The sequence below is a fragment of the Bipolaris maydis genome, assembly GCF_028858645.1.
Source record: "Bipolaris maydis strain C4 unplaced genomic scaffold PSV08scaffold_1, whole genome shotgun sequence".
In the NCBI taxonomy this organism is placed as follows: domain Eukaryota; kingdom Fungi; phylum Ascomycota; class Dothideomycetes; order Pleosporales; family Pleosporaceae; genus Bipolaris; species Bipolaris maydis.
Genome location: NW_027093857.1, coordinates 34,535 through 48,937, shown reverse-complemented (window position 1 = coordinate 48,937; position 14,403 = coordinate 34,535). Strand labels below are relative to the sequence as shown.

The 14,403-nt window shown below is 43.3% G+C and overlaps 3 protein-coding genes across 3 annotated transcripts; 2 read left to right on the top strand and 1 right to left on the bottom strand.

Annotated features, from left to right (window-relative positions):
• Positions 1–4,943: 4,943 nt before the first annotated feature.
• On the bottom strand, positions 4,944–8,698 carry PSV08DRAFT_242213 (heme peroxidase; the record flags this gene model as incomplete). Its single annotated transcript, XM_014217149.1, has 4 exons — positions 4,944–5,080; positions 5,161–5,659; positions 5,712–7,642; positions 7,711–8,698. The coding sequence occupies 4 exons, from the start codon at positions 8,696–8,698 to the stop codon at positions 4,944–4,946; spliced, it is 3,555 nt and encodes a 1,184-aa protein (XP_014072624.1).
• A 1,380-nt stretch (positions 8,699–10,078) lies between these two features.
• On the top strand, positions 10,079–11,426 carry PSV08DRAFT_357673 (beta-lactamase-like protein). Its single transcript, XM_014217148.1, has one exon. It carries the CDS (start codon positions 10,288–10,290, stop codon positions 11,350–11,352), a length of 1,065 nt encoding a protein of 354 aa, XP_014072623.1. The 5' UTR covers positions 10,079–10,287; the 3' UTR covers positions 11,353–11,426.
• Positions 11,427–12,564: 1,138 nt separating this feature from the next.
• PSV08DRAFT_169718 (Alpha/Beta hydrolase protein) lies at positions 12,565–14,403 on the top strand (the record flags this gene model as incomplete). The annotated part of the gene is made up of 4 exons (XM_014217147.1): positions 12,565–12,882; positions 12,946–13,069; positions 13,124–13,293; positions 13,333–14,403. The coding sequence occupies 4 exons, from the start codon at positions 12,565–12,567 to the stop codon at positions 14,401–14,403; spliced, it is 1,683 nt and encodes a 560-aa protein (XP_014072622.1).

Below are 14,403 nucleotides of genomic sequence, written 5' to 3'. Positions count from 1 at the left end.
GGGATCTATACTTCTCTGTCCTGGTCCGCACTAAGGCAGGCGAGTATTACGCTAGTGTTCCGTGAGAGATTGTCTGGCGATGCAGTGGAGTGGTGTGCTTGAATAGAAGGTAACAAAAGGTTCGACAACTACTAATCTATATTAAATAGACTAACAGGTAACAATCTTGTTAAGTAAAGTAACTAGTAAGAAAGTACAATTTGAGTTGACCACAACGAGAGTAATAACGAAATCCATCCATTCTTATATCCTCATTGCTTCCAGTCCTGCCATCCCGTCCATCCCATCTTGGCGGGATGGTTGTGATGGCATTGCCATCCCTTCATGTACTGCCATCCCGGATGGCCAGCCTTGGCGGGATGGCACATCACGTGACCTCGAGCCCCGCGATGCCCTATTACCTTCTGACGTGGACGTCCGTAGGCCTTCAGCCGTCTCGTCATTTGTCAAGGAGAGAATCCTTCTTGTTACTTGTAACACTAAATAAGATATAATATAAAATAAGTAAACTAGAACCTATTTAGAAAAGAGCTAGATAAAGCTATTTAGAGTAATATAGCTCTATAATCTTTAGATTAGATTAGCTAACTAAGAAAAGTAGATTTAAAAAACCTACTCCTAGACTAAAATAATAAGCTTAAGCTATAACTAAACGTAATTAGAGACGCTATTACGCTAGTAATCTAATAAGCTATAGATAAAGCTATTTTATAACTAAAATAAGAGCTAAAAGTAAAGCCTTAGTAGAGCTAGAAGTTAACTAAGCTATAAAGAAAGGTATCTTACTACTAAAGAGTATTTACGTAATAGCTTTAAGCTATATCTATAAAAGAAGCCTATCTCTTTAAAAGAGACTTCCTTCTAGCGCGAATAGTATACTAAGTAGTAATTAAGAAAGCTAAAAAAGAGCACTAAAATAACTTTCTTAAAAAAGAAGACTTATAATTTATTTTTAAAGCTATAAACTATACTAAAGAGAAGAAAGTAGAAAGAATCTCTTTTATCTAAAGAGAAACGCTAGAAACCTCTTTTAAAGGAAAATATAAAGCCTTTAGAAAAGTATTATTTCTACTACTACTAAGTATAGCACTACTAAGCTTTAATAACTACTAAGAGAAAGAATAGAAGTAGCTAGTACTATTAATAACTAAGCTAGAACGCGCCTATTCTAATAAGGTTAAAAGTAGCTTATCTAGCCTAGACGCTTTATTATAGGAAATTATTATAGCTGCCTACTAAGCCTAACTAAATACGTTCTTTAAAGTCTACTTACTAATATTTAACTATAGATACTATCTAACTTACTAGAGAAGAGCTATAGGAGCTATTCTTAAGAAGCTATTTAAACCTAACTATTCTATCTTAAAGGCCTATAGAGTAATTACTCTACTAAGCTATTTAAAGAAAGTAATAGAATAGATAATAGCTAAAAGACTTAGCTATCTAGCTAAGACTACTAACCTTCTATATAACTTATAGATAAGAGAAAGACTAAAGAAATTAGCTATAGACGCAGCTCTACTTCTTATAGATTAGATCTAGTACTAAAAATAATAAGGCTATACTATATTAATAGTCTTTCTAGATATTAAAGGAGCGTTTAACTATATTTTATATAATTAGTTTCTAAATATACTAAAAAGACTAAGTCTACTTATTAGCTTAATTACTTAGGCTAAAACCTTTCTCTCTAATAGATCTCTAAGGCTTACCTTTAATAGCTAAATAGAAGAGTTTAGTAAGATTAACGTAGGTATTCTATAGAGCAGCCTAGTCTTACTAATCTTCTTTCTTATCTATATTAAAGATCTATTCTCTTAAATAGATAGATTCTAGCTATCCTATATTAATAATATCTTAATTATAACCTTATTAATATCTATTAAGAAAAATATAAAGATACTATAACGTAAAGTTAATAAACTAGTTATAAAAGAAAAATAACTAATAATTAAATTTAATATAGTAAAGATAGAGCTAATCTACTTTATAAAAAATAAAAGAAGAATAGAAATACCTCTAGAACTCTCTAGTAAGAAGAAAATATACTATAAAGATATAATTAAGTAGCTAGGGGTATACCTTAATAATAAGCTATCCTTTAGAGAGCATGTAGCTATTAGAGCTAGCTAAGTAAAAATAGCTTTTAATAGACTAGGGAGACTAGCTAATATTAACTATAGGCTATCTCCCTTTACTATTAGACAACTATACCTAGTATACGTTACTAGTATTATAGACTATAGGTCGCTAATCTATTAGCGCAACTAGAGCTTTATTAAAGATTAGCTTTAACTACTGCACAATGTAGCTTATAGAAAGGTACTAGAAGTATTTAGAATAGCTCTAGCTATTCTAACAAATATTAAAGCTAGCTTACTATTACTAGCTATATAGCTAAGCTAAATAAATTAAAAATACGCTCTATAAGCTATATAACTAGCTCTAACTTATCTAATTATAAAAGCTATTATAAGGCTATAAACAACCCTTTAATAATTAAAATAGCTAAAAAAACTAAAATAGCTACGCGCTATTAAGAGCTCTATTCTATCTACTAAAGAGATAGAAGAGATTATTTTATATAAGTTTAGACTATAAGATTCTCTTAACTATAATATCTCTATATTAAAGAAATCTAAAGAAAAAGAGGCTGCTATATATAAGAATTATATCTAAATAATAGAGGATAACTCTATAGTAATCTACTTAGACGCCTCTAAAACTAAAGATAAAGAGAGGATAAGAGTAGGCCTAGCTATATATAACCTAAACTAAGAAGAAATCTATATAGAGATAAAGAATATAGGTAAGTAGTAACTAGTCTATAATAGAGAGCTTAAAGGTATTATAGCAGCGTTTAAATACGCTGCTAAAACAGCCTAAAAAAACTAGAATATCCACGTTTACGCTAATAACTAAGCTACTATCTATAGGCTCTAAAGTCTATTAAATAAGCTAGGCTAATAGTAGATAATTTAATACTAAAAAGCTACTAAAGCTATCTTAAATAGAAAAGTAAAGATCTTCTTAAAATGGGCTCCTGGCTATACAGATATAGAAGGAAATAAAAAAGTAGACTTCTTAGTAAAGGAAGCTACTAAATAAACACTAAAAAAATTATAAATAAGCCTAGCCTTCCTAGGCACTAAGATTAAGCTCCTATAACGAGCTAGCTAAGCGGAAGAGTAGAGAAAGTATAGGGAAAAAGTAAAAAAAAAGAAGACTAGCTATAGAGCTATCTTCGATCTAAAGCTTAAAAACTAACTAGTAATTCTAAGAGGTATAAAAAGAGATATTTTAAGCGCCTTCTACTCTCTTAAAATAAAATATAGATACCTTAACTCTTACCTAAAGAGAATAAAGAGAAGAGAATGCGACCTTTGTAGATGTAGGAAACCGCAAATAGTAGAACATTTACTTCTATACTGCGGCTTCTATAGCGCAGAAAGAAACCAGCTTAAAAAGACTCTTAACTAAAAAGTACTTAAACTCCTACTCTTACTCTATACCACGAGCAGTATAGAAGCTACCTTAGCTTTTATTACTAGCACGCGGATAGGAACAAGAAAATGGCATCTTAGCTATAAAGGCTAGAAGGAAAAAACAAGAGAAAAGAAGGAAAAGAAGGGAAAAAAAAAAAAAAAAAAAAAAAAAGATAAACAAAAGAGAATTTAATTTTAGTAGCGCTATTTTCTCTCCCCTAAGAGAGCCTGCTGGAAGGCAGCCTAGCTGCCCTACATCTCTCCCTGTTACTAAACTGCTCTTTAGCACTAGGCGTCTAGAAAGCTAGTAATAGCATAGCTAGATATAGGCCGAAGCACCACAGTCACGCAATACAGCACAACGTACTAAATTGTAACTAGTTAGATAGAACGGCCTTTGGCCAAAGTCCTACATAGCCAACGGCTGATACAGGACTATAATGGAATAATAATAATATGTCGCGATATTAGGAGCCAGAGGACGACTCTCAGGGATCTGTCTGGTACCCCTTAGGCCAGGGCAGCCTTAGTCACGTGTATAGAGTATATAAACTCGCTCAAACCCTAAGTACTCCTTAATGATTCGTCTTAATTCACTCTAACTGAATATTTAGTTCTTGTCCGCGAAGCTCCCCAAATCTTATAACTTGATTGCCTTTAATCCTGTCTTCCCTAACCTCCTGTCTTAGCGGGAGGTTTGGGAGGACGTTGGCCTCTCTTTCTACTATAGCCTTCTAGAGGCTATGCTTTGGCGGGTTGCTAGGTTACGTGATTTCGCCCCGCGATCATCATCCTTCCGATTAGGACCCTAAGTGGTTTCCTATCTTTCTATTGTTATACCCGGGGAGAAGATACTTCTTGCTGTTTCAGGTAACACACAGCATAAAGTACTAAATTGCGAATAAATAGATAGAATGGCCGTCGGCTGAAGTCCTATAGAGCCAATAGCTGACACAGGACTACAATGGCATAACAGTGATAAATAGGTACCTAAGCACCGGCATTGATGTACCAATCGCAGGGCTGGTATAGGCGGTCTTATGATAGTACTATAAAGTTGGTAGAAAAGACACGTGATAGGAATTTTGAATCGCAACAAATACCTCACTTACCCTGTAAATATAATTGTGATATTGCTCTCAGCAGTATCAACGGTGAGATATGGGCCTACCATGCAACGTGCTATTGATACCGAGCAAGTTGATGCGACTTTGACTTAGGAGACGCATCATGGCGAACACATCTACAACTATCTATCACTCTTGTACGATGACTCCGAGGATAGAAAACAGCATGAAGAGGAGAATTAATCACTGTTTGTTGCACTGACATAAATCCTCTCTATAGACACGCTGCGTTGGCTGCACGGTCTAAATCCTAAAGAGTCCAATATGTGGTCGTTTAGCCGTATGCAGAACAAAGCCAGCATTGGCCCTGACCCCGACAAATATCTCTACTTTAATCTATGAGATTTTTTTCGTCCTTGTTTTTGCCCAGAATTGCCTCTATTTGGCTGAGTTCAAGATTCTCACCGATGTGCGCCGGTGGGGCCTTGAAGGAACCTTTACCATGCCCACTGAAATGAAGCTTCCAGGCTAGAAGTATTGTTAACCAACCGAATGTATTTAGAAGGCTTTAAAGCTCGAGGCTCGAAGTCGAGATGGATAAGACTTACTGGATGCATCGAAGGAAAGCCAACTCCAACTGTCATTGAGATAGCATCTCTCTGTGCCAACCTGAATAGTCTTGACTATTCCCATTTGTCCTGGAGCAGGCCGTAGATCTTTTAGTCCAGCAAATAGCTTCACCATGCCAACGATGAAATTCATGGCAATCTGGCGACCTACACAGTCGTGAGGACCGGTACTGAAAGGTGTAATCAGGCCATCCTGCTTGCGGGTTGGGATAAATTTGTCGGCATCTTGTACAACGCTTGGGTCCCGTCCAGCCTGACCAAGAAGTAGCAAAACGGCGTCGCCGGGCTTGATGTCTTTCCCATCAATCATCGCAGGTTGTGTCGCAATGCGAAGATTGCGCTGTGCCGTTGTCAGGCGCATGGCCTCGAGCGTGTACAAACGTAGCGTCTGATCATCACCGGCCGCTGCGATTGACTGCACCTGAGACCAGTGCTTTTTGTTATTCTCATTGAGGAAGAATTGCATAATCTCACAAAGCTAGCCCATCCGTTAGCTGCACAATTCTGCTTGATTGCTTGGACAAACTTACTGTTGTAACCGGTACACCAATTCCGCCAAAGGCCGTCAACCAGCAAATATCGGCTGTCTTCTCCGGACTTATGCTTTTGGAAAGGAAGCCCTGCACAATCTTGTGCCCACACGAGCGAAGGGAATTTTGCTTGATTTCAGAGCTTCGAGATTTGTGCTTGTCCGAGATTGCAGAGGCAAGATAGCCAGCAAAACCCGAGGCCCCCTTCTCGTTTGCTACATCTCGGACCAGATCGCGCCCTGATTTAGTCATGATGGCGGCACCTTCTTGGGCCCATCGCCGCCGGTTCCAAGCCATTGCGGGATCGTTGTTGTTCACGCCCCATATACGGATATTGAGTAGATGCTTGTAGAACTCAGCTGTCGATAGCGAGCCGCTCTTGTTCTCATCAGTACGGAGGTCGAGGTAAAAGATATCTGAAAGCAACTGGGCATTCATTGGAATTGCAATGTCGCGGATGATGTCGATCTGGTTCAGGCCTTCCTTCATTTTGAAGGTTTCCTTGGCTAGAAGTTTGGAGCCCACTTCAGCGACAAAGCTCGAGATGGCGGCTTCAAATCCTGGTATGCTATGGAAGACTTCTTGTACCATGCGCTTCTGTGCAGCATTCTCAGGCTTATCACCAGCAAGCATAAACCAACTAAAGTCTTTGCCTGAGCCTGGGAAGAGATCATTAACAGCAGGAAGCCAAGGCACGACGAATCGTTCATCGTGCAGGACTTCTCTAACAGAAATTCCTTCAGCGAGCACATGAACGGGTCGTGGAGGCTTGGGATCAGCCTCTGTGTAGAGACTGATGGTACCAATCTCTTTTGCAATAGCCTCATTCGCTTTCTTAGTGTACATGGGCTGCATGACATGCAGTGAGTTAAACGGGAACCAGCCTGGCAATGCACGTTGGATGAGTTTGTAGAACAAGGAGCCGCCCAAAGTTTTGTAGTCCTGTTGGACCTCGTTGTAACCCCATGCCGTGAGATTGCTAACGGTATAGTCCAGAGTGTTGAATCTATCAGAACGGACCAAGGTAATTGCATCAGAGAGAACGGCTCGGCCGACAGAATACGTAGGGCAAATGCCACAGCCTGGATCCATAGCCGGTTTGTGGTTCTCAATCATGATGCCAGGATACATCTCTACCATATCCGGATGGGTATATAGCTTCTCTAGCACGCTGGCGATATCCTTATCGGAATTGATGTCCGAGAATGTGGCATGGCGCTTGAGCCCAAAGAATTCCCTGAATTCGTTGAGGCTTGCAACTTGCCATTTCCGCCCTTGCACAATGCCCAGAATCTCAACCACGCGAAGAGCCTTGGGGACATTGCGGGCGCCGAAACATCCTGCTGGATCTTCCATGCCTTCCTTCATCACTCTGACAAGTTCTTCATCATTGAACATGCCGTTTTCTTGTCTTCGCAGACCGCCGAACTCTCGCTTACTTGGGTCTGGATTCACATTGCCGAAGAACTTTTGCAAACCACCTAACAACTCGTATAAGTCAAGCTTGTTGATTTCGTCTATAGTTTTTCCTGGGAACTCTGATTGGAAGAAGTCTTCGGTCCACTTCTCGTCTCTCTTGGAAATGCAGGAGTGGAAACGGTAGAGCAGATTAAACTCGACACTGACTTGGTTTCCAATGCCACGCGGAGCGCCATTAGGGTCAAAGTGCTTGTCAATGTCAACGCGAGGATCCAAAGTCCAATTACTGTCAGAGTGATGTGTGTTAGTGATAGCACGGAGATAGTCGTGAAGGCAGATATTGATGTAGAGACCGCCAACAATCAGTCTAGCAGTGTTGAACAAATCGTGATCCTGTTTAGCCACAGCTCTGGCAATGTCTTCAGGCGATGGATTTTCGAATTTCGCCAAAGTAAATCGCCCATTCTCGTTAATTTTCAGAAGGATTTCGGCCACATAGTTATGAAATCTGTCTGTAGAGGTGGAATTACCAAGTCAGTGTATTTGTTTCACATGAATCTTTGATACGTCGAAAACTTACTGTACATGATGAGCATAACGTTGACACCTGGGGGTTGGCCCAACAGGCGCTTCTCGTGGAAAGTGTCAGGCTTCAGCTTGCCTTCCTTCATTGTACGGATCTCCAGCTGGTCTGCAAGACTAGAGCCATAAAGTGGCGCCAAGTCGAGGTACGAAGATGTGTCTGATATATTCATGTTCGTTCTGTTGGTCCTGAAAATGTCGTGAATGATGATGGACGCATGGTAGAACAATATCGATGAGATACCCGCGGGGTTCTCTTTGAAAGTGCCTTCCTCACGAGCCATGAGCAAGTCGAAGAGAAGCCCTGGATCCGGTTTTACTCCATGAAGTTTTTTTGATGTTAGCACCGACTTCGCGTATGGAGTACCTGCGCGACCAAGATCAGGGCTTAGGATGTTGTTGTAGCTCCCGTCGGGGGTTCGGTACTGGTGCATGGCATGTGGCCGCAGGGGCATCGTCTCTGTGATTTCCACACCATTCTCAGGTGACTTGTACGTGATGGTGTCGGTCAACCTCACTTCTGTCTTGTCTCCCTCAATCTTAACTTTGAGGGAACCGCCCATGTAGCTCAATGGGGGATGCTGAAGGTTGTCCCATAGAGTGTCAATCAGTTTGTTGGTCAGGTTGATTCTCGTTTGTGACCCTTCAGGTAACGTAGTAAGGACGTGGATCAGCTTCTCTGTCGACCCAGCCTTATCATCGATGGGCTCGCCCTTCTTAAGAAGATCCTGAACGATGGGTAGAAGTTCGTGAGGCTTGATCTTACTCCGGACTGAAGCATAGTCACGGAGAAGAGCGGCAGTAATCGCTTTTGGGTCGGCAAAGAAGTTCTTGGCCTTCTTTTTCTCGCTATGATAGTCTTCGCCTGCCTGATACTTGTGATCCGGTGCTGTGGCTTTGGCGATGTCACCGGAGTAATTATACAGTACAACTGTTGCTGCACTGGCAAGCGCAGCCACACCGAGCTCCAAATTGTTGACAACCATAATGCAAAAAAGGTGATTGAGAATCCAGAGTGATTTGGATAAGGACAAGATGCATGGAATAGCGGACTCTTATACACAATCCCATGGCGCTCAGTCACATACAGGTATCCTCAATCCGTAACTACATTCATTAATAGGTTACGTAAGAACGGAATGTAGTAGTCGCAGCTTGAGACTAGGCAGAATGTAGAAATAGGGTCCAGTCATGGGGCTGACGGGACCCTCGCCTGCCTTGCCAACGCGAAAAAAGTTAATATTTGATTGCTCTACCCGACGCAGGGTCCGGTCGAATCATCGTCATGCACTACCTGCTTCTTTTAGTGATCCTTTCGCAGCTTACCCCGCCAAAAAAAAACCCCCCGCCGAATTCTGGCGGTGAAGTTATAACGCCCAGGCGGCATCTGAGGGGAGCCACGACGGCAATCCCTCTCAACAAGGCTCGGACCGGCCCTTCCCGTTTAATAACGAAAGATGGTGGTAGGGATGGTGGGTAATTGATGTTCTTTTGATGGTAGTTACCCACCAGTTTACTTCTTCAACCTTTCGTTCCAAAATCGTCCGTACACAGGTGCTGTCTCACCGCCTGTTCATGCTATATCGACCAATCAGACTAGTTTTAAGATTGCCGAGATTCATTTATCTGAAAAAAAGTATGTAGTTTAATATGCGGGAGCACGGTAATATCTGTTTTTCTCCAAACAACTTCGGACTCAGCATCCTTCCCACTGTCGTGCCCACATGTGGGCACGTGAGCTTAGAATGAGATTCTAAGTCACCTAAATCTTTTTGCAATACACATGCTACTACTCATCTAAGCTTCTCCAACTTGATTCAAAATTAACGCACTGTTTTATGCTATTTGTTTTTGTAAAATCTTACTAAAGAAACTATCAATTTTTCATACTGTGTTTCACAAAACAGTATCGCTTCAATCTTCCAAACTTCAACCTTTTTCTACCTTCTCTAGACTGACAGTCTTCATTTTCGATATTTCGATATCGTAACGTATACTATTATGCCTCATTATACTAATGAAAAGGATGCGGAGGCCGGTACGCGCACCCCGAGGAAGCTTGTTCTCTGTTTCGATGGCACTAGCAACGTGTTCAACGGAAACTCGTCGGACACCTTACCCTAAAGTGAAGTAGATAATTGTTGTAAATGCTGCTCTACAGTCTACACCCGAAATATCACTTTGAATACCGTTATAACAATGTTTAAATAGATGCAACTTTCACGTTAAATGTGGAAATCTCGTACGCGTTTCATGCACTAAAATCTTTTATCATGCGACTTATATAGCGTGAGTTATTGGATAGACTAGGGGGGAGAGTTGATGTTCGTGGGTATGGCCCGTGCTAACTTAGGGTTGCTGTCGTCATTAATCGTCAACATGGCTCAGGACATGCCTCTATTTGTGCAACAGTTGTGCTTTCTCTTCTTCATCTTCTGCCCATTTCCTCCTCTCTACAATTCATACTACTCTGCGCGTGCGTAAGTCCAGCAGACATCAACTCCAAGTTCGCCGACTTGAACCCGTAACACAGCGTTCAAGAATCCATATATACCATTTCTAAGCATCCGCAACCATGAAGCACCTTCAACTCACCCCCGGGTCCGGAGTCAAGCCCTTAAAAGACAGCCGATCCGTCCCCGCCGCCCTCCCAGAAGCCCAAGGAACAAGAATCCACCCAGCAAACGCGCCAGACGCCTCAACAAACGCCTCCCTCTTCTTCGTCGGCACCGCAACCACGATCCTAGAATGGGAAGGCCTGCGCATTCTCACTGACCCCAACTTTCTCCACGCAGGCGATCACGTGCACCTCGGCCCCGGCGTCAGCGCAACCCGGCGCACCAATCCCGCCATCGACATCGAAGAGCTGCCGCACATCGATGCCATACTGCTTTCACATTATCATGAAGACCACTTCGACCGGCTCGTCGAAGACAAGCTGTCCCGTGATATTCCGATCATCACCACGCCCCACGCCCACAGCTGTCTCACGAACAAAGGCGCGGACTCGTTTACCAATGTGCACGCGCTCAACTTCTGGGACAGCCTAATTGTCGACGTGCACCCCAAGACTGGCACGATAAGTACAACACCAAGTCTGAAAATAACCGGCATGCCGGGAAAACACGTTCCCCCGGGTCCTCTCAACGCGGCCAACGAGATCCTCGGCGCCGTACCCCCGACAAACGGATGGATGATCGAGCTCGGCTATTCATCTCCACCGTCATCAAGCGCGGATGATTTCGCAAGCGGGTACATGGTGTACATCACCGGGGACACCCTTCTCGTCGACGAGCTCAAGGAAATACCACAGCGCTATGAAGGGATGGATATCGATCTCATGCTCGTTCATTTGGGCGGGACTACGATTCCGGGACCCAGTATGCCGTTGTTGATGGTTACTATGGATGCGAAGCAGGGCGTCGAGTTGATGCACCTCATTAACCCGGATGTGACGATTCCGATTCATTATGATGATTATGATCTTTTCATGAGCCCGCTGGATGACTTCAAGAAGGAGGTTGAGAAGGCGGGGTTGGGTGCGAAGGTGGTGTATTTGGACCGGAAGGATCAATATAAGTTTTTGGTTAAGCAGGAGGGGGAGAAGAAGGGGATTAAGGATTTGCCAAGTGTAGGCTGAGAAGATAGCTGGAAATGAACACAGTCTTTGACGGCGCAAAAGTACTCTGGCGTACAGAATATGCGCAACTCTCCAAGCAATCTTATATGTCATCATCATTAATCGGGAAGTACTGTTTGCTTGTTTGTTTGATTCCTACTCGATTTCAGCCGCGTTCTGCGCAGCTATGCCCGGATGCAAAAGGTTGGCGAACAGCCGACGCTTTGCCGAAAAGATATCGGCATCGCCCCACTTCACCATACCAGTGGTATAGCCAGCTGCCCTCCGCCGGGACTTACTGGAGGAGCACCATATGATTAGAGTTCACTCTTCCGTCGATGTTCCAAATACAATCAGCAAAATATCTCGGCCTCCAGATGTTCCGAAATCTCCATAAAGCATAATCCATTATGTATTAGTTCTTACTAGTTATACCAATATCATAGTTCTGTAAGGCGCTATTAGTGCTCAATTGTCAAAAGCAATATCGAGAGCGCTTTATGCATTGGACACCCTCTCCTTCTCTCTCATCCTATTATCGTCTTCACCCTTGCTATGCAATTCCCCGCGCTCAAGATGTATTAGCAAATAGATTATAGCTTCATCGCTCTAACCCTAGCTGCAATACCCTGCAACTCATTTGCCTTAGAGCTGCAAGGTGCGAGCTACATACCACCGCTCGCAAAGAAAAGCTTTCCTATCCGGAGTGTACCCGCGGCCACTTACAACGACCAGCGACAGAGTACAGAGGCAGTCGTTGCTTCACCTCTCAAACATGCCCAAATATTCACTTATGCTATTGATGTCGAGATTGGGGACCCATGGATGCGAAAGTGATAGTCGAAGAGATTCTTACGCGTCAGGTTGGACTTTCGACGCAGTCAAGCGATCTGCTTGAGGATAATAGGCTGGTCAGATGACATTGTAGAAGAGATGTGTGAAATTCACCGGTTAAGGGAGGGAGATATTAAGAGTAATCAAGTACATGATCTCAGACAATCACATGTGCATTGATATAAACGATCAAGTTAGAGTCTCAACGATTTAAACTGAAAGAGGCCCTGATGACGGCATTTTGCGGGGCAACGCGGGTGTTCCGCCCGTGTATCTTGCCGATGGTGGTTGCATAATGTTTATCCACCTACATAATAATCCAGACCAGCTTACATCTTGAGCCCTTCTACAGCTCTTTTTACATTTATCTTCGCCATTAAACAGGATCTGATACCATTCATGTCTTTCCCGCATCCAAAGGATTTCCAAGCTGTCCCTCGGCGCAAGACGGAAGAGGATATTCGTGACGGCTACAAGCGCATCAAGGACATTTACATTCCCACCAGAGATGACTCTGTGATCTGCTGCAACGTTTACTTGCCCTTGCGCGACAATCCTGAGAAGTTCCCCGTCCTTCTCACTTTGGGTCCTTATGGCAAGGACATTCACTTCTCTGAATTTGGCCTGCCTCACACTGACATGTATTCAAACATGGCTAAGGCTATTGAGCCACTCGGGCCAGATGCATGCTTTGAAACTCCGGACCCAGTCATTTGGGTGAGTGATTATGCTGTGAACAGAATGACTTAGTCTGATGGCTAATATTGTATGTCTTTTTAGTGCAAGGATCATAGTTATGCTCTCGTAAGATGCGACGTCCGAGGGTCAGGTGGTAGCCCTGGCGTCCTTGATCCCTTCGGCATTGGTCGGACAGACCTCATCGGTGATGACTCTGAAGGAAATGGTGCGTATACCCCTTTTAATCAAATGTGCAACATGTTGACTCCACGTGATACAGACGCGTATGATATAGTTCAATGGGCTGGTACCCAGGAATGGTCAAATGGCAAGGTCGCCATGTGTGGTATCAGTTACTTTGGCATGTCCTGTTACTGGGCAGCGATGCATCAACCACCCCATCTCGCAGCTATCGTTCCATATGAGGCCTTGACGGATCTATACAGAGATGTGTGCCGATAAGGTGGCCTGTGGCATTCTGGATTCCAGAAGCATTGGTTCAACAACATCATCGTTCCTCAACAGTACGGAAAAATTGAAGGTCTCAGTGATGAGCAGTTGTTCAAGCAGCATTTTGACTACGAAACCCTCGCCCGTCACTGGATCTGGCGTAGCGAGGGTCCTTGGCCTGTGTTTGACCGCACTAGAGATTTGTCTAAGATTAAGGTTCCAATCCTCACTGCAGGTAACTGGATGGACTCTGAGGTGCATCTTCCTGGAAATCCAACCTCATTCGAGAGGGCATCTTCAGAATGGAAATTTCTTGAGATGCATACTGGTAATCATCTGGCTGCTTACTATGACCCCGTACAGATCGAGAGACAACTTAAGTTCCTTGACTACTTTCTCAAAGGCAAGACGGAAAACAGGCTAGAATATTCCCCTCGAATTGACCTACTTATCCGCCGAGGTACGCACTACTTCTATCGGACGGAGAGATCCTGGCCACCGAAAGACGCCACCTACACGCCTCTCTATCTGGCTCTAAACGAGACGCTGTCTTTCGAGCAATACAGTCCTTCCTCCAAAAATGAAGCGATTACGTATTCCGGCCTATCAGGCAAGGCTTTCTTTGAGACTGCGCCTATGAAGGAGAACTTTGAGATCTTAGGTTACCCTTTCCTCGAACTGACTGTATCCACCGACGCGCAGGAGATGGACATCTTTGTTTACTTCCATGTCATTGATCCAGAGGGCAAGAAGCTCGTTTTTCGCGGCAACCACGACGAGCCTGCCGTGTCCTTTGTTCGAAGCTGGTTCCGTCTGTCTCACCGAAGGCTGTGTAACACATCAACCTCAGAGAAGCCAATCTTAGATCAAATGAAGCCGGCACTGATTGAGAAGAACGAGTATTACGATGTCAAAATTCCGATTCCACCAACCTCCATTATTATTGAACCGGGTCACAGGCTCGCTATTGCATTGCGTGCCAGCGACGAGGAGGAGATTATTCCTCCTATGCGCCATGTCGGTCCGGACAGGCCAGAGAATCTTCTCTCTGGCACGAATAGAATTTTACTCGGCGGTAAACTTATAGTTCCTGTTATCAAGCGTGGTTAA